This window comes from Alligator mississippiensis, chromosome 2 (assembly GCF_030867095.1).
Source record: "Alligator mississippiensis isolate rAllMis1 chromosome 2, rAllMis1, whole genome shotgun sequence".
NCBI classification, from domain to species: domain Eukaryota; kingdom Metazoa; phylum Chordata; order Crocodylia; family Alligatoridae; genus Alligator; species Alligator mississippiensis.
In genome coordinates this window covers 168,006,186-168,025,838 of record NC_081825.1, presented here as the reverse complement: position 1 = coordinate 168,025,838, position 19,653 = coordinate 168,006,186, and the positions used below count along the sequence as shown (strand labels likewise).

Sequence of the window (19,653 nt, the reverse complement as noted above, 5' to 3'; positions counted from 1 at the left end):
AGCGTGGTGCCCAGAACTGGATGGAGTACTCCAGCTGCGGTTTCACCAGTGCTGAGTAGAGCGGAAGAATCACCTCCTTGGTTTTGCTGGAGATGCATCGATTGATGCATGCCGGAGTATTATTTGCCCTACTGGCTACAGCATCGCACTGCTGGCTCATCTTCATACTGTGGTCTATTATTACCCCCAGGTCCCTTTCATTTGTGGTGGTAGTCAGTTTGGTGTTGCCAAACTTGTAGGTGTATTGGGGATTGCTCATCCGCAGGTGAAGCACTTGACATTTCTCAATGTTGAACTTTCAGATTCTGATCCGCCCAACTTGCCAGCCTGTCTAGGTCCACCTGTATCTGTAGCCTATCTTCAAGCGTGACTGCGCTTCACCATAACTTGGTGTCATCCACGAACTTGGCCAGTGAACTATTCACCCCTACATCCAAATCATTAATAAATATTTTGAAAACTAACTGGACCAAGCACTGACCCCTGCGGGACACCGCTGCCCACTTCTTGCCAGGATGACACAGATTCATTCACTGCGACTCTCTGGGTCCTATTCTGCAGCCAGTTTCTCACCCACCTGACTGTCCTGGAGTTAAGCCCACAATCCTGGGACATCATGGGGTACAAGATCAAAGGCCTTTTGGAAGTGTAAGTATAAAATGTCAACCTGCTCTCTTGTGTCCAGGTGGCGAGTTACCTGGTTATGGAAGGAGATGAGGTTGGTAAGGCAAGACCTGCCTGCGACGAAGCAATGCTGGCTGTCATTCAGCATCTTACCTTCTGCAAGTTTATTGCAGCTAGACTCCTTGATGAACTTTTCTAGGATTTTCCCTAGGATGAATGTTAGGCTGATTGGTCTATAGTTACCCAGGTCCTCCATCCTGCCCTTTTTGTGGATGGGCACAGCACTGGCCCTCTTCCAGTCCTCAGGGTCTTCTCCAGAGTGCCATGAATTGTGGAAGAGTTTTGGTAGGGGTTCTGCAATTACTTCAGCCAGCTCCTTCAGCGCTCTTAGATGAAGATCACCTGGTCCCGCTGGCTTGCATATGTCTAATTTTTTTAATTGGTCGCACACCAATTCTATGGCAATAGTAGGAAGGCGATTATTCCTACCATGCTCATCCTGTACTCTACCTGGAATTGTTTTCCCCTTGGTCCGGTGAAAGACTGAGGCGAAGTAGTCATTCAGGAGATGCTCAGTGCGTGTGGAATTGGCCTTACTCATTGGGGTCTTTGGAGTGTGGGTGTGCTTGCACCCTGTTCTGTTACTTGGTATTAACTGTAGTTTGACCTCCATGGGAGTTGTTGAAACCTTTTGTTGTAACTGTGGCCCCTAGCAGCTTGTGGCTCCCCAGGAAGTGCTCTTCTTGTGACTCAGATGACCAGGTTCTCTGCTAGGGCTTGCAGGAAGGAAAGGAAGAAAACTCAACTCAGGTAATACATTAAAAAAATAAACAGTCATCCTTGATCTGGGTTTCTCTAAGGCTAATCTTGCCCCTTGCAGTGTCCCTTCTAACTCTTCTGTTGACTGGCTTGTCGACTTGCTGGCCAGGGCTCAGTCTCACTTGGAACAATGGGGAAGGGCTCACATCTGTTTCTTGGATGAAGCAGATGCTTCCATCTCCCACTTGTGAGATGTTCCTCTGTGGGGTCTCTTTGGGTTACAAGTCCCATCTTAAAGTTCCTGTTTATGTATGTTGTACTCCTGCCCTTTCCAAGCTGTTTGGCCCTATTTTTTCAGATCTAATGTGTGGTTGGAGTTCACTGACTCTTCCTGATGAGCTAATCTCTGCAGTTTGAGGCATTTTGGCTGTAGCTGCTTATCTTCAGTTGCTTCCCCTTTATGGACCATGGAGGGCTGCTCCCTTTATGCCCTCAGGAGTTCCTTTTTGGCCCCTCTTTGCTCTGTTTCCAGGCTGCTGGGATCTCTATTTATGCTGCTGTTCCCAGCTGGGGGGTTGCAGACTTGTGTTCTGCTGCTGCTTCTGCCAACCACAACCTGCCACCCTGCTGGTCTCTTGGATTTTCATCTGGCCTCCCCTTTCCAGCTCTTATGCAAGACCATTTACTTATACGGTTTTTCAAGAAAGATGGAGAGAATGCTGAGACAGTTTTTCCTAATATCTAACCTAAACTTCCCTTGCTGCAACTTTGAATTTGATACCAAGAATGGCTTCATCAGGGCTTGCTTAGGGCTACTTTTTAAATTCTCCTCTTGAAGTAGCTCATTCTCATCAGTTGTCTGCCCTACCTGTTCCTTCATAATACTCCTTTTATTTACTTCTTTTAGAATCTCACACCCTCTGGTCCTACCATTCACCTTAAAAACGACACAGAAAGCTCAGAAAAGAAAATGGTGTATTCTGTGTCAGGTTCCTGGACAAGTCTATATAAAGACATTAGTATTCAAACAAAATAGTACATGAACATGGCTAAAAGATATAGGATAGTCCTAGGAAAGAAAGAAAATGTGAGAAATGGAGACCTAACTGTCATTCTGATCTGTGGAGCTGGGCTCCTGTGTGGCAGATGAACACTCTACCTGTATTAGGTGTAATGTGTACCAACCCTGACACCAGGTTACCACAGCTTTTGGTAAGATGGCACCAACTCATCTCCTTGTCCCCTACAAACCACAGTGACAACTTTTTATCGAACACACAGGAGTTTGCATCTGCCTTTTAGCTGAACACTGCTTCAGCACCATTTTGGAGCATGGGTTCCTAATCTCTGGGCTTTTCTATCCTATAATTTTTTATTGAATTTACAATCAGGTTGGACAATGAATAAGTTAATTGTGTGTCGCTATGCTGTGCATTAATTGGGATATTCCAGAGCATGCTGCACTCTTAAATAAATAAATAAATAAATACTTGACTGACTTGGATATCTCATGTGGTAGGGTTGGAGTGTTGTAGTCGCGCTGGTCCAGGAAATATGTTTCAGTTGCCCTCCATTTGTTTTGTAGCTATTTTTCATATCTTCTTTGCTTCACTTCTTCACAGCCCTTTTCCATTTCTGTAAGTGATTGTTTTCATTTATCTCTTGGAGTTAAAAAATCATTGTTTGATCTGGTATTTAGCCTACCTAGGTTGTCTCTACTTCTTTTCAGACTTGAGGAAGGGCACTTTGCACTTGAAAGCTTGACTAACACCTCTCCCAAACTATTTAGCTGGTCCAATAAAAGATATTAACAAAAAGTTCCTTGCTTGTGCGAGAGAGATCCCTGTAACACTGGCTCGAGTCCTAGGTGTACCTCCTGGCACCCAGGGGCAGGCTCCCTCACTTTCCTGCCATGCCTTGATGAAAATGTAATTGGGAGGGGTTCAGTGGTGTTCTCGCACCCATTGCCGGTAGTACCCACGTTGCCAGTGTGGATTCTCCTGGGGCTCCACCTCCCCTACACCCTAGTCCACATGCTCACCATGCAGGTCAGGACCCTGTGGTCTGCAGCCACTGGTTCAGGCCCCTGGAGCTTCCCCAATGGGGCTCACTGTCAGCTGTTGTCTCAGGAGGTTCAGGCTTGTGACACTACTGCGCCAACCTCCACTGTGGTTGCCTCTATTTCAGTCCTCCGAGCAGCAAACACATTAAGACAAATACAACAAAAAAGATGGGTAACGCAGAAAGGCAAACCGCCTTCTGCTAGCTTCCACTCTGGGCTACTCCCAGCTAGGGGAGTGTTCCCTGCCTTGATGCCCCTGCCCCCACGTCAGGTCCCAAGGGGACAGCGTACTGGGGGAGTGACCCATAACCTAGGTGTCCCCAGGCTGCCCTAGGCTAGGCCCCCTCTCTCTTCCCCTTTTCTTGGCATTTGCTGGGGTTTTTAGACTCCCTGCAGTGGTGCTTGGGCTGATGTTATCAGCTGGGTGCCACTGATTTTGATTGCCAGCCAGTTCAAAAGCCAGTGCAGTGGCATCATGTGTCGCTCCTGCTCTGGCTCCAGCCTCCCTTCAGGTAAGTTCCCTACCTGCCCTGGGGTCAGGGTTACCGGGGCAGACTCCTGGAACCCCTGGCTTCTGTGAGTGGCTCCAGCTGCCACACTTGTCCTACATGTCAGACAATATAGAATAATTATCAAGGTTTTCCACAGAGGCTTAGCGTGCATGCGTGCGTGTGTGTGTGTGTGTGTGTGTGTGCGCGCGCGCGCGCACACACACACACACACACACAGTGGTATGCAGAATGATAGATGGGAACAGTTTGGAACAGCTTGGTCACAAGCTAAACACCATGTGGACACGTTAGTGGTAACCATATCAAACAGAGAAATCAGTTAAGCTGTGACATGCTCCATGTTCTTTGGAACTGAAAGAAAACAAGGGAGGCTTGTTAATATTTTGCCTATTCTTGCTGCTTTATGAACAACTGTTTAAAACAAAGTTTTAATAATTTGCATTCGAGATACCTGCCCAAGTTTCTTTCCTGGCCAAACTCCTCATGCTTTAAGACTCAGCAGAGCTGGTCACGCGAAAAAGATTCAACCCTGAAAATATTTTTCAACAAACAGAATTTATCCTTTGATCCTTTAACTTTCAGCTCCTTCCCCAACTCAGAAACTCTTGCTTTTGCCAAGCATAAATACAGTTAACTATTAAAATTTAAAAGACTAAAATGGTAGCATTTTTAAAATAGAGGCAGAGGGGAGGGAAAGAAGCTAAAGTAAAAACTGTATATTTAAGAAGTAGGAGCTTTTGCTTGTTGGTTATGGGTTTTTGGGAGAATTGTGGCTAGCCAGGGGCTTTATCATCGGGCAAAACATTTCATAGTTGCTATATGTATTTATATGACAAAAAAATTTATGCTCAACTCTACTCATAAGTACATAGACACCACAAATATGGAAAAACATCATTTGTCATTTTCTCAGCTCTAATTTGTGAACTCCCACATTTCACAAAACTGTTTTATGAGTCTGCCACATCTAAATTGGCAGCATCATTGTCAATGTCGCATCAATTTGTGTCTCCAAATATACCATACCAGAATTTGTTCACAAACCAAAGGTTGCCGAATGAAGTGCTGAAGCAAATGCCTAAGCATGGATAACCCAAGCTCTGTCCCCTTCAGCATAGACATTACAAGGCCTATCACATACCATTACTTCACAGGATCCTTGCTACATTTACTGCAAGATTAACCCCAAGCAGGACAGTTCAGGGCATGTGCATCACTAGAATTTTCCTAAAGCCATTGAGTGAATCTCTAAGCTTCGTGCTGGCTCTCTACAAAGGGTAGAATTTTAGCTTTCATAAAGAGATAAAGAGGCTGGATTATATGCAGTATTATAGTTTCATTTGGTAGGGTCGGAAGAGACCTGAGCAGATCATCAAGTCCGACCCCCTGCTATGGGAGGAAAAAGTACTGGGGTTAAACGACCCCAGCAAGGTGTTCGTCTAACCTCCTCTTAAAGACCCCCAGGGTAGGAGCCAGTACCACTTTGTTTGGAAGTTGGTTCCAGATCCTAGCTGCCCTGACTGTGAAGTAGCGCCTCCTGATGTCTAGTCTGAATTTACCCTCTGCCAGCTTGTGACCGTTATTTCTTGTCATTCCTGGTAGTGCTCGGGGGAACGGGGACTCCCCCAGTGCCTGCTGGTCCCCTCTGACTAGTTTGTAACAGGCCACTAGATCCCCCCTCAGCCTTCTCTTGTGGAGGCTGAACAGGTTCAGGTCCCTTAGCCTCTCCTTGTAGGGCCTGCCCTGCTGCTTCCTGATCATGCGGGTGGCCCTCCTCTGAACCTGCTCCAAGTTGTCCACATCCCTCCTGAAGTGCGGCACCCAGAACTGGACGCAGTACTCCAGCTGTGGCCTGACCAGTGTCGCATAGAGGGGGAGGATCACCTCCTTGGACCTGCTTGAGATGCATCTGTGGATGCATGACAAGGTGTGGTTGGCCTCCCTGACTGCGTCCCTACACTACCGGCCCATGTTCGTTTTGGCATCAGTAATGATTCCAAGATCCTTTTCTGTCTCTGTTCTGACGAGAAGGGAGTACCCCAGCCTGTAGGTATGCTGCTGGTTTTTCCCCCACTCCCCCCCCAGTGCAGTACCTTGCACTTGTCAGTGTTGAAACCCATTCTGTTCTCATCCGCCCACCCCTGTAACCTGTCTAGGTCCAATTGCAGCCTATTCCTCCCTTCTAGCGTGCCCACTTCCCCCCACATCTTAGTGTCATCAGCAGATTTGAACAGGGTGCTCTTTACCCCCTCGTCCAAGTCACTGAGGAAGACGTTGAACAGGGCAGGCCCAAGGACTGAGCCCTGGGGGACCCCACTGCCCACATCCCTCCAGGTCGAAAATGACCCATCCACCACCACTCTCTGGGTGCGGCCCTCCAGCCAGTTAGCGACCCATTTGACTGTGTAGGTGTTGATGCCACAGTCCCCTAGTTTTTTTAATGAGAATGGGGTGGGAGACAGTGTCAAAGGCCTTCCTCAAGTCCAGAAAGGCTATGTCCACTGCTACCCCTGCATCTAAGGATTTTGTGACTTGGTCATAGAAGGCCACCAGGTTGGTCTGACAGGACCTGCCTCTAATGAACCCATGTTGGTTGCCCCTAAGCATAACCTCCCCTGCTGGCCCCTCGTGGACATGCGCCAGGATAATTCTCTCAAAAAGCTTACCCAGGATCGAGGTAAGACTAACTGGCCTGTAGTTTCCTGGGTCCTCCTTCCTCCCTTTTTTGAAAATGGGAACCACATTGGCCCTTTTTCAGTCATCTGGCACCACACCAGAGCACCACGAATGCTCGTAAAGCCATGCCAGGGGTCCCGCAATGACCTCTGCTAATTCCCTCAGCACTCTGGGGTGGAGATCATCAGGACCAACTGATTTAAATATTTGCAGTCCCTCCAGAAGTTTCCTGACTAGATCCTCACTGACCCTGAGCCTGGGTGCGCCTCCCCTGGGGCCTGAGGGGGTCCCAGTGGGCGGGCTGATCTGTTCCCTGCTCAGGAAAATGGAGGCAAAGAAATTGTTAAATAGGTTAGCCTTGTCGTCTGGTGTGACGACCAGATTTCCTAGCGTGTCTTGCAGAGGCCCCACGTTACCCGGTACCTTCTTTTTGCCCCCTATGTATTTAAAAAAGGACTTCTTGTTGTCCTTGATCCGGGTACTTAGTCCCAGTTCCATCTCTGTCTTGGCCTTCCTGACCGCCCCCCTGCAGCCCCAAGCAACTGAGGTATAGTCCATCCTGGTGATGGCCCCCCCTTCCATTGGGTGTACGTCTCCCTTTTAGCTAGGAGACGTTCCCCTATGCTTTTGGTGAGCCATGGGGGCTTTTGTGCCCTCTTGTCCCCTTTGATCCTTGTTGGGATTACTTCCCTTTGGGCTTGGAGGATCATCTCCTTAAGGAATGACCACCCTTCTTGGACATCCAGTTCCCCTCCCCTCTGGGACCTCAGTACCTCCCCAACTATTCTACTTACCTCATTGAAGTCTGCCCTCCTGAAGTCCAGGGCTGCTGCCTTGCTGCAGGCCTTTGCCACCTTGCGCTGGATGGTGAATTCCAGCAGGTGATGATCGCTGTCACCCAGGTGGTCGAGCACCCACAGCCCCCTCATGAGGTTGTCGCCTGTGGCCAGCACCAGGTCCAACAAGGCGTCTTCCCTGGTAGGGCTATGCACCTCCTGGGTTAGATGGAGGCTCTGTATTTTGGCTAGGAACCTACATGAGCAGTCAGACCTGGCTGACTGCTCTTCCCAGCAGACGTCTAGAAAGTTCAGGTCACCCATGATGACCACGTCTTTTGACCTAACTACCTCCGTGAGCTGACTTAAGAATTCCCAGTCTAGCTCTTCCCCTTGGTTAGGTGGTCTGTAGTAGACCCCCACCGTTAAGTCCCTTTTCCCTCAACTTCCTTGTATTCTAACCCAGAGCACTTCCGTGTGCCCCTCATCTGACCTTGTGCTACTTGATGAAGATGTGTATTCCTCCTTGATGTAGAGCACCACACCCCCACCTTTCCTCCCTGTCCTGTCCCTCCTGTACAGCCTATAGCCCTTGATATTCACCGCCCGGTCATGCGTTGAGTCCCACCATGTTTCTGTGAGCCCCACTATGTCTGGCTTGGTGTCAGCTACCAGGAGGGTAAGTTCCTCCTGCTTGTTCCCCATACTGCGTTTGTGTAGAGGCATTTGAGGCCTCCTGAAGATGTGTGCACTGGCCCCCTAATCTCAGTACTGCCCGGGCCCCTGTTGCTTACCTGGGTATTTGTCCTGCTCGTCGTTGGTGTAGGCTGGGCTGTTCATGTGGGTGATGCTTGGTTTAGTGGTCCGAGGTTTCCTCCTCCCTCATCTTCCCCTTCCCCCGACGAGCCTAGTTTAAAGCCCGCCGGAGCAGATCCGCCAACCTAGAAGAGAACACACGCTTATCTTTGGGGGAAAGGTGAATCCCATCCCACCCAAGCATGTCTCTTGTTGTGATGTGTGGGTCGTTGTCTAGGAAGCTGAAGCCTGCCTCGAGACACCAGTCCCGAAGCCACCAGTTGGTCTCTGTGATGCAGGTCTTATGTTGTCTTCCATGACCGCTCACTGGTAGGACAGAGGAGAATACCACCTGTGCCCCTATCTCCCTCAGCATGCCCCACAGAGCGTGGTAGTCTGTCATCAGGTGACCAGGGCTTCTCCTGGCCGCATCATTAGTACCCATGTAGATTAGGACCATGGGGTAGTAATCGGTGGGCTGGATCATGGCCTGGATCATCCCCGTCATGTCCTGAATCTTTGCTCCTGGCAGGCAGTAGATCTCGCGTGTTGAGGGGTCCTGGCGACAGATGGAACCTTCCATACCTCTCAGGGTGGAGTTGCCTATGATGATCACTCGATGTTTCCTCCTTCAGGTCTGCTTAGCTCTTTTGGCCTGTTCGGAGCGTGAAGTGTGTGGAGTTGCCTCCTCTCCGGCGGTTTCCTCCTCTCCTTCCTTCTCCTGCAGTGTCTCCAGGGCCTTGTACCTGTTCTCCAGCCGGACTGGAGGAACTGGTACTGCTTTGCTGCAAGCAGCCCTGGTTCTGGATGTGACCGCCTGCCACTCTGCAGTGGAGGGCACCTCTCGGAGTGCTTCTTCCTTGGGTGCATGGCCCTGCAGGGAAAGGAAATAACCATCAATTTCATCCTCCATCCTCCGCCTCTACTTATGCCTGAGTAGAGGGGGCCAGTCAGTACTTTTTCAGTTGCCTCATTTATTTTACAACCTACATATCATTCATTTAGGGTATTAAACTATTCTCAGTTACAGAAGCTATGTTCAGAATTAATTTTAGGCTTATATTTTGATAACTGCAAATCAGATCCAGCCAAAGTACTGGCACAGGTGCAGATGAACAGTGTCATTTACTATACAGACCAGGCTTGATCCAGTGTTTACTGAAATCAGTGCAAGTTCTTTTGTGGACCTTGGATAAGGTTCAGAATTAGATGAAGGTCCTAAAGGAAAGGTAAGAGACAATCCCATTTTAGTTTAAATAATGTGTTACAATCCATAGATGGATAAGGAGAAAGAGTTAATTGGCAAGCTAAATAGAGAGATTCATCTTGCAGCCTTAATGGCTGCTTGCAGATTTAAAAACAAAAACAAATGCAAAAACAGCGCTTTACTTTAAACTTGGTGCGCTCCAGCGCCAACTCTAGTATATGCCCAGAAGGGGCAGCACATTAGTTGGACCCGACTTGCCCAATGTTTGTATAGATTGGGTACTTTAGTGGGGCTTTTTTGGTGCTTTTAGGCCAAAAAAGCCCCACTAAAGCACCCAGTCTATAGAGACATTGAGTGAACTGGGCCCAACTAACACAATGCCTCTTTCAGGTGTGCACTGGGCTAAGCATGGGAGTGTGACGAGTTTAAAGTAAAGCACTAGTTTTTTTGTTTTTGGGGTTTTTTGTTGGTTTTTTTTTTAATGTCCGTATGCAGCCACAACTTCTATCACAGTCACTAAGGTGTTAGAATCATTAAAGCATATACTAAAGAAAATAGGTCCTCATTTTTTCAGAGAAAATATCTGAATCTTCCCACTCTCACTGCCTTCCCCTCCACTCTCTTCTTGCTCAAAATCAGTTGAACCAACTTGGCGCTCTCCTTGCCCCCCACCCTATGCTACATACAGATCCTTTGTGCAGAAATGCTGGTGAAAACTTTGAGAAAGTGACAAAGAACCACAAAAGGCTGTTTAGACCAGACATGTGCAGGCCACCTTCAGCTGAAGGCATTGTTATGTACCCTGCCTATAATATTTAAGTTGTCATGAATACATAAACCTCTCCATTACAAATTTATTAAATGAAAAAGCTCTATAGGGGTTGTTGATAGGTTTTCTGGGGGAATGGGTACAAGAGACAAATGAAGACAAAAAACTATATTATCTTTGCCAGAAAAAAATGGCTTTGAATGAGGTAGGCTGCTCCAGAAAGACTTGCTTGGTAGGTTGTCAGGTGTCCAAAAAAAGGTTTTACTCCAAACTATCAGGAGAACTTGAGCAAAAATCTTTGCTCTTCCTGTCTCCCTTAAAGTTGAGAGATAATAGTGTGCTGTATGTGTGTGATGGTGAATGCATCAGACATAACCATTTACAGTAAATTGTTCTTATGGGAAAGCTGTATTATTCCAACAGTAGGAAATGTTTCAGGAAAACACATGGCACTGAGAATGTGTCAATTGTCTCCTGCCAGGCACTTTGGAAAAATAGCCTAGAAGTTTATCTCAAAATTCACAGCAATGTAAACAATTGCTAAGCACTTCCTTCAAATACATTGGGAGGTGCAGCCAGGCCCAGGGGCAGTGAGGACCTAGTCAGGGAACTTCTGGAGGGACTAGATGTGTTGAAATCAGCAGGTCCCAACAATCTCCACCCCAGAGTGCTGAGGGAACTGGCAGAGGTCATTGCGGGACCCCTGGCACAGCTTTATGAGTGCTCATGGTGCTCTGGCGAGGTGCCAGAGGACTGGAAAAGGGCCAACATGGTCTCCATTTTCAAAAAAGGGGGGAAAGAGGGCCCAGGAAACTATAGGCCCATTAGTCTTACCTTGGTCCTGGGGAAGCTCTTTGAGAAAATTATCCAGGAGCACATCTGCAGGGGAGATTATGCTTAGAGGCAATCAGCATGGGTTCATTAGAGGCAGGTCCTGTCAGACCAACCTGGTGATCTTCTACGACCAGGTCACAAAAGCCCTGGACACAGGTGTAGCGGTGGATGTAGTCTTTCTGGACTTTAGGAAGGCCTTCGACGCTGTCTCTCACCCCATCCTCATTAAAAAATTAGGTGACTGTGGTGTTGATGCCTACACAGATGGGTCGCAAATTGGCTGGAGGGCCACACCCAGAGAGTGGTGGTGGGCGGGTCATTTTTGACCTGGAGGGACATGGGCAGTGGGGTTCCCCGGGGCTCCGTTCTTGGGCCCACACTGTTTAATATCTTCATTGGTGACTTGGATGAGGGGGTGAAAAGCACCTTGTTCAAGTTCGCAGATGATGACACTAAGATGTGGGGAGAAGTGAGCATGCTAGAAGAGAGGGACAGGCTATAATTAGATCTGGACAGGTTACAGAGGTGGGGAGATGAGAATAGGATGGGTTTCAATACGGACAAGTGCAAGGTATTGCACCTGGGGAGGAAGAACCAGCAGCATACCTACAGGCTGGGGAACTCCCTTCTTATCATCACAGAGGCAGAAAAGGATCTTGGAGTCACTATTGATTCCAAAATGAACATGGGTCGCCAATGTGGGGACGCGGTCAGGAAGGCTAATCACACCATGTCGTGCATCTACAGATGCATCACGAGCAGGTCCAAGGAGGTGGTCCTCCCCCTCTATGTGACACTGGTCAGGCCGCAGTTGGAGTACTGCATCCAGTTCTGGGCGCCGCACTTCAGGAGGGATGTGGATAGCATAGATAAGGTCCAGAGGAGGGCCACTCACATGATCAGGGCGCAGCAGGGTAGGCCCTACAAGGAGAGGTTATGGGACCTGAACCTGTTCAGCCTACATAAAAGAAGGTTGAGAGGGGATCTGGTGGCCACCTACAAACTTGCCAAGGGAGCCCAGCAGGCAATGGGAGAGTCCTTGTTCCCCCAAGCACTACTGGGAGTTACAAGGAATAACAGCCATATGCTGAATTAGAGTAGGTTCAGGCTAGACATCAGGAGGCACTACTTCACAGTCAGGGTGGCTAAGAGCTGGAGCCAACTTTCTGGGGAAGTGGTGCTCGCCCCTACCCTGGGGATCTTCAAAAGGAGGCTAGATAATCACCTAGCTGGGGTTGTTTGACCCGAGCATTCTTTCCTGCCCGTGGCAGGGGGTCGGACTTGGTGACCTGCTCAGGTCCCTTCTGACCCTACCCTACCAACTATGAAACACTGAAAAGAAAAATCTACAGCATCACCTCCCTTTACATATTGGAAAAAAAATCCAAGGCAATTTAAAAATGTTTTTCTCGCTTATGGAATGAGAAGCGGCAGCTCAGTAATGCAGATGCTCTTCTGCATATGTACAACTTAGTTTCATGTTACCAAAATCTGACTGGTGCACATGTGATCAAAAGATTAATAAGATTGTCTAGTTTTGTTGGCAGCATATTAAAGTATTAAGACTTCAGGCTTATTCTGATGTGTTTCTATGATCAAGCTGTCCACAGAATTAAAGGGATTCAAAGAAGGAGGTTGCTTTAACTCGGCTGTGGGAAGCACCTCAGTTGCTTGCAGCCATCTGGATGCATTTTGGATCTGATCTTGGTTGTACAGCTCTTTTGGTTAAGGGTTACTACTGTCCAGTTTGTCATGGATGCTGCCCCCATTATGCTCCTGCTGTTTGTGCTGATATTGAACCCCTAATGAAGTCAGGCGACACAGGTGCTCATGTAGGAGAGAAGAGCTTTGGCCCAGATCTTCAACTTTTTGTCAGGGTAGTACCCTGCAGTGGCTTGCTCCAGCATATAAGGGGTAATGGGGATAGGGTAATGGACTGGCAATCAGGAGACCTGGATTCCAGGTGCTTTGCTACCAACCAGCTATGTGACCTCAGATGAGTCTCTTCCTATTTCTGTGCCTGTTTCCCATGCCATTCTGTCACAATAGACAGGATTGGTTAGAGACAGGGGCAGATTCAGAAGGGTCCAGTGGTGCAGCCACACCAACCTTTCTGACTACACAGTAGGAGGAGCAGTCAGGAACTTAGGTAAGAAGTCCCTTGCTTCTGTCCCCTCTGTGCTCAGAGGCAGATACCATCCCCTCCCATTCCTGTCTCCCCCACGTGCTGCTGCTTTTGTCCCTGGGCGCTGGGCACAGCTCAGGACAGTGGCAGAGGTGGGTGGGCAGGTTCCCCATCTCTGCCTGGTCTCTGTGGGTATTCCCCACCAGCCTGTGAGCAGGTGTGAGGAGGGGTCACTTGCCTGCCCGCTGCCACTGCTGTTGTCCTAGGCTGAGCCCAAGCACCATGCAGTCCAGCTAAAGCAGGCCTGGAGTGTTCCTCAGACCTGGGACATTGGCATCAGTGCCAGGTGGAGTATGAAGGCAGGGGAGGTGAGAAGATGTGCCCATGAGCAGGGAAAGGTGGGGGATAATTCTTTACCAGTTTTGGGGGGCTTAAAGGTTCCTGACTGCTGCTTCTATGGTGCTATCTGTCTGCCTGCCCCAGTGGGAGATGTGGGGAGGAGGCTAGGAGCGGAGAGTGTAGCCACCCCTGGAGTGTTGGTAGTTGCTCCCACAATGCCATTTGTAAAATCCTGAATCCATTTTTGGACAGAGATGTACCTAATAGATAAGATAGTAAGTTCTTTGGGAACAGGGCTATTTCCTGCTATAGAAAGCATCTCTTGATCCTTCTGCAGTGTAAGTAATGAACCTAAAAAGAGCACGTTCATAGATCGTTATTGAAAACACTATCCAAGTTCATAGCATTGCATACTGGGTGGCTTGACCTAGTGGAAGACCTCTTCTTGACGGTCTTCCACTTTGACATGATAGACTTTTGTGAATGCTTTTACAAAATCGTAATGGCTTGAAATAATTTCATCCCCTCTCCTTGCTCTTCTCTGAAATTCCATTCAAATACATAAAAACTAGAGCTTGTTAAAATATACAATCAGCCAGAATGCTGTGATAAACTCCAATGTCATTACAAAGCATTGCAGCAGCAGCACAACAGTTCTACTGGAGCAGGGAGTTCCATTATAAGCTCCTATTTTTGGTGGCTTATTATAAAACTTTCCCACAACAAAATTACTTTGGAGCCAAAATGTATCATGCCTAGTGGCAGTTTGAAGGGGATTTTTTTTTATGTTACCCAAGTGAGAACACAGGCTTTTTTCATACTTTAAGCAGCTTTTTCAGATACCTTTTTGCACTCCAGTAATTCAAAACCAGTTCGGATTTAAGCAGTCTAATATGGTGCATTAGTAGAATTCAGTAATAAGTAGTGCCAATTTGGGAAGGAGCTGGCCAGACTAAAGATTTGCATGCCAGTGCCTAAATAGCTCATATTACATTTATACAAATATGTTGTGTGAAGGGTGTATGCTGTTTTCACTTGTTAGCAAAATTGGTCTTCTCTGAACCTATCATCACACCTGGCCCATTATTCCACTCTGGCAAAATGTTTGGGCACTTGACTAATTACTTTCAGGAAGGCATCATAAGGGGTCATGCAGTTCAAGCAGCTTTTCTCAAGGCCTCTGATGCTTTCAGTTTGAAATTTCTCATGCAAAAAAAGGTGAAGGACCCCAGACCTGAAATCATCTCAGAGAGAAACTGAGATTTGAGAAAAATTAAATGCAAGAGGCTCGGCAAAAAAAGTTTAAAGATCCATCAACCTCACTTGTAGATAACAGATGAGAGCAGCAGTGACTACTGATACCATAAATAATTCTGTATAGGTGCAGACCCACAGTCATCCACCCAGTCTGGTCAGAAAGTGGGAATTTCCCTATCCCTCATGAAAAATAAATTGTCAAATATTTCAATGGAAAAAAAGTTACCGTTTTGCTATTTTTTTTCTCACATTTTATATTTAAAGCTGAAAGAATGGGCTTGTCATGGCATGGGGTCCCCAGGGATGGCCATGATGACCTTAGGGCTCTATGACAGTGCCTTTTCTGCCCTGCGGGCGCTTTCTAATCTCACGTGCCATATCTTGTTGGTTGAAATCATGAGTTGGGAGGCTGCCCACTAGTTTATATGGTCACAGTCCTGCTGAAACCCACTAGATCCTGCTGATCTTGGATCCCTTCTCAGGTCTCACTCAAAGTCGGTGACTTGTGGGACACCCAAAACCTTATGGGCTAGATGCGTGGCTCCAAAACCTCTCCTTTACCACACCCTATGCTTTGCAGGTGGCAATTAAACACTGTCCCTTTCCATGAGGCTTTTATCTAGTTCGGCTTCCTGTTGCTGCACCCCCTCTGGTGCTGGGGTCTCCACACTGTAGTGTGCCCCAATGAGGCCTCCTCCCCCCCAGTAGCGTCAGTCCGGTCCACTGGTTTAAATAACAACAGAAAGCACAAGCCCCTGGGCTACAACACAACAATAACATAGCGTCCACACTCTATCCCTTTTAAGAAGACAAGCTTCTCGCTCAATTTTATGGGTCTCCTCCCCACCTGTACTTATGAGTGTCTATAGCATCTTAATTCTACTAGAAGCAGAACAGGCAGTCGGGCACCTCCAAGTAGCTTCTTCTATGAGCTCCTTCCCCCTTGTCTGCTGCTAGAGAACTAATTCTCTAGTCCCAGCCCCAGGCCTAGGGCCCTGCCTTCTTCCAGTCAGCTGACCAGGTGCAGGCTAATTCTCTTATTAGTCTGCTGCCACAGTAACCTGCACCTGTGGGGTTTTTGGGTGGCTGCTAGGGCCCTCTCTCTAGGCAGTTCCGGCCCTTAAAGGAGCAGGTACCTTAGTGCCTTGCTGCAGGGCTACAGCAGTGCATCATGGAAGTTGTACTTTCAGGGTCGCATGTACCTGTTCTCTACAGCCTTCCTGGTCAGATTATAAATCTGCTAGAGTTGCACGGTCTCTTTTCTTACTGAACCACCACAGGACATTTTGGAGTTGGGACATAGTGCATCGTAGGAGATATAATGACAAGTCTTTCAGATGTCTGATTTTATAAAAAAATGAAAATTTAAAGTTTTCCACAGAAAGTAAAAGGCTTTATGCCTAAAATGTAGTTTACTCAAAAATCCAGATTTTCCATCAAAAACAAATTAGGGAGATGAGCTTTTGACCAATCCTTAAAAATGCACACATCTTGCATGCTCATTCACACAAAAAGCACATTCATCAGTGCAGTTCAACTGGCAGTTAGTGTCCAGTTCCTAATATTAAATGCATTTATATATTTCTATTGTAGTATTTTATACATAGATATTATATTTTGTGTGTGTATGTATGTGTGTAACCCTGGAAAAGATAGATGAAAGAATATTGTCAAAGATAACCCAAGAAGATTTTAGTGTACAAGGTTCTTTATGTTTAAAGGAAATGGAAAAGAAGTATGAGAAATGCATAGTACATGGCAATGAATGTAGTGTGTGTGTTGTTGTCCTTTGCAGGCAATGAATGTAGTACAAGAAATACACATACTCACTGTTTTTTTTTCCAGAAATAGTATGCAAAGTCTATATACCATTGCAAATATCTAAATTGGATAAACAAAATAAAAGAAATAGCAGCAAACAGGCCTTTGGAGAAAAGTGTCATGAGTACTCTGAGACCAGTACCTGTTTCTGACCAGGATAATCAGTATGCATTATTTTTCGAAGTAAGTGGGAGTCTCAAGTGATTGGCTTTGGGTCAGCAATCTCAAATGGAAGAAGGGCCTTTGTGCCAGGTTGCACCAAGAGAACAAGGGCCACATAAGCTGGGCAGGCTGATATCAAAAGTATATTGTGAACCATCTCCTCCCCTCACTGGGAATAGCTTTGCTTTGTCTTTATGATGGGCTAACACCCTGACTTGTTCCTGCCCCAGCTAAGTCTAAGGCATATGGCACCCAAGTGAAATTAGGGCAATGACCAAGAGCACATCAAAGCAGAACAGGGTTGAGATGACATAAAAAGAGCAGGTCAGGGTCAACACTGGTGCTTTTCTCATAAAGAAGAGCCAGGAACTGGTACACTGTATAATGTAGTGGTTCTATCACAGGGATCCCAGTCAGAAAACAAGGCAAGACAGCCAGATGTCACACCATCTGAGATCAACCAGGTTGGAAGGGATGAACCCATAGCTGGTGTGGGAGAGCCCTATTTCAGGGCATGATAGACATAAAAGTGAGCAAGATCAGAGGCCAGAACTCCCTGAAAGTACTTGGGAACTGGAGGAGCAGCTGCCTCTCTTTCAGAGGATGGGCAGTTACCAACTCCCGCCAAACAAACAAACAAAAACTGGTGCAAGAAGCTGTCAATTAGCATTTAATGTTAGGTAACACATCTACAAGTTAATAACATGCAAAGGAACAAATGTATCCCCCATTTTAAGGTTATTAATGGATTGAAATGTGATAGAAACTGGACTTCTTGGTATTTGTTTAAATTGCATGGCATCACAATCAATGCTTTTAACATCTTATGTTCCGTAGGTCATCACACTGTCTACATCGGGGTCCATGTGCCTAAGAGCTATAGGAGGAGGAGACGTCATAGAAGAAGACCTGGGCACAAGGAGAAGAGAGAGAGAGAGAAATTCTCTGAGAATTACTCTGACAAATCAGACGTAGAAAATGCTGATGAGACAAGCAGCAGCATCCTTAAACCACTCAGTGAGTCCTGCTCTCTCCTGATGTTCATTGAAACTTGCTGGTTTGTTCTGAGCATTTAGGAAGAAACTGAATTGTTGAAATTGTGTAACCAACATGTTTTGGGGGCTAGGGAGTGTTTGTTGTTTAAATATCTTGTTTGAAATGGATGCCTGCCCAGTGCAAACATTTCATTCATCAGGTGGGGCTCCTGAATTACTGTTGTTCTCTATTAATAAAAGTTATCAAAGCCAGGCTGATGTCACATGCAAGGAATTGCTTTGGCTGACACTTGTCCTGTCTCTTGCACACACATGCCCTATCTCATGGTACAAACATCATCACATATGCAGTGGAGCCAGCAAGAAACAGCTGTTTTGCAGTGAGTGATACCAGGTCTGAGGAAGAGACAGACCACCCCTCTTACTCCTGAAGGCCATAAGAAACGTTCCTATTTGGAACTGCAGAACTGTGCCCAGTACTGTATGCCTGTCTGCCTTACCAATTAGGTGGTGCTTATTGGTTAGTTCCTTCTGACTATTTGTTTAATTGTCTTAAGGATAAGAGTTTGGTGAACAAAAATGGGAACAAAATGCAAGATTAGTAAGGTTCTCTTATAATAGATTCACTCAGCTGATAGGTCATATCTGCTGGTGCTGGGTCTCTCCTTGTGTGTTGGTGCTGGCAGCATTTAGACCAGATATCAAATATCTGGCCCATATTGCTTCACCATCTGGTCCCAAGTGCTGCCTCTGGGTCTCATGAGACCCATATGGGTACGGTGGGGGCCTGTGGTGTGGGGCTGGTCTGTGGGCTGGATGTGGTTCATGGACCCAGTCCCTTTCCCCATCTGATTTCCCCAGCATACCTGATCTGCCTGGCTTAGGACTTGTGCTTTGTGTGGAATGGATTGAGGACTGGTTGGAGCAGGTGCTGCCTGCAGCATGGGTACTGGAGGTGTCAGGATGGGTGAAGCGTGTGGTGCAGCCCAGCTGGCGTGGCCACCCTATATAGTGCAGTTGCTGTTGTGGCTGAGCTTCGTGAATCCCAGGCCAGCTGAAGCAGCTGCCAGTTCAGGTATGTTGGAGGAAAGGGAGGGAGTCCATGGGCCTGATGTGGCCCACAGACTGGCTCCATGCCACTCATCCTGTCCATGGGGCCAGGTGAGTTTGACACCTCTGATTTAAACAGAGGGGTCCCCTTTATTTGTTTAGTACAGTGAGTAGATGAATGCTCTTGAATCGCTTCGGAGGGGGCAGTCCATAAAACCCAATTCCCCATCTAGGCCTCTCTAGCAGGCTGTTCCCTTGGTTGCAGGTTCATTCTGAATTGTGGCTACTTTACATAAGAGTCTGGGGATATTGGAGAAAGGAAGAGAGAATGGTGATAAGCAAGGGGAAATTGGTGCAACACTGAAGAGATTTGGAGATGTGGGAAGATCCTGAGGTGTTATAGCTCAGATTCTGTGATAAGCAAACCCAGGATGTTGGAACAACACTGAACTACTGTATTTACTTGGTGAGGTTTTTTTCCCCCCCAATCAGCTGGGGGGAGGGAGCTCTTCATCTAACATTGGCATACAAGGAAACCTTATTAAATACATTGTCTATCATCAAACTACTGCAAAAAGCGGTGTATGCTCTGTGAAGGGAAGCAACTTTCAAGCTGATTAAATTTAGCCAACACTGAGTGTGAATATAAAACACATGGCCTATATTTGGCAAACAAGTTGATGAGAACCTTTTGCACGTGTGTATGTCCCTTTAAAAAAGGGGGGGGAAGGCAGTTGCTCTCTTAGGAGGGAATGAGCACCAGGCCTAGATGTACTAGAGTACCAGGCTAAACCTTGGAGAGACCAGAGATCCTGCCCTCGTGCCAAAAAATGCTGATGGGAACCTACCACAAGAATAGGTTAGTGCAGCCTATTTGAATAAAATATATG

General features: G+C 47.0%; 1 protein-coding gene across 2 annotated transcripts in view; it reads left to right on the top strand.

The window, feature by feature from the left end:
* SLC4A4 (solute carrier family 4 member 4) overlaps window positions 1-19,653 on the top strand; it is a 320,050-nt gene that overhangs the window by 47,198 nt on the left and 253,199 nt on the right. For both annotated transcript variants that reach the window (XM_019493526.2, XM_014607383.3), the window contains exon 3: window positions 17,556-17,735. In XM_019493526.2, the coding sequence (XP_019349071.1) occupies window positions 17,556-17,735 (180 nt within the window). The remainder of the gene's footprint in view (window positions 1-17,555; window positions 17,736-19,653) is intronic.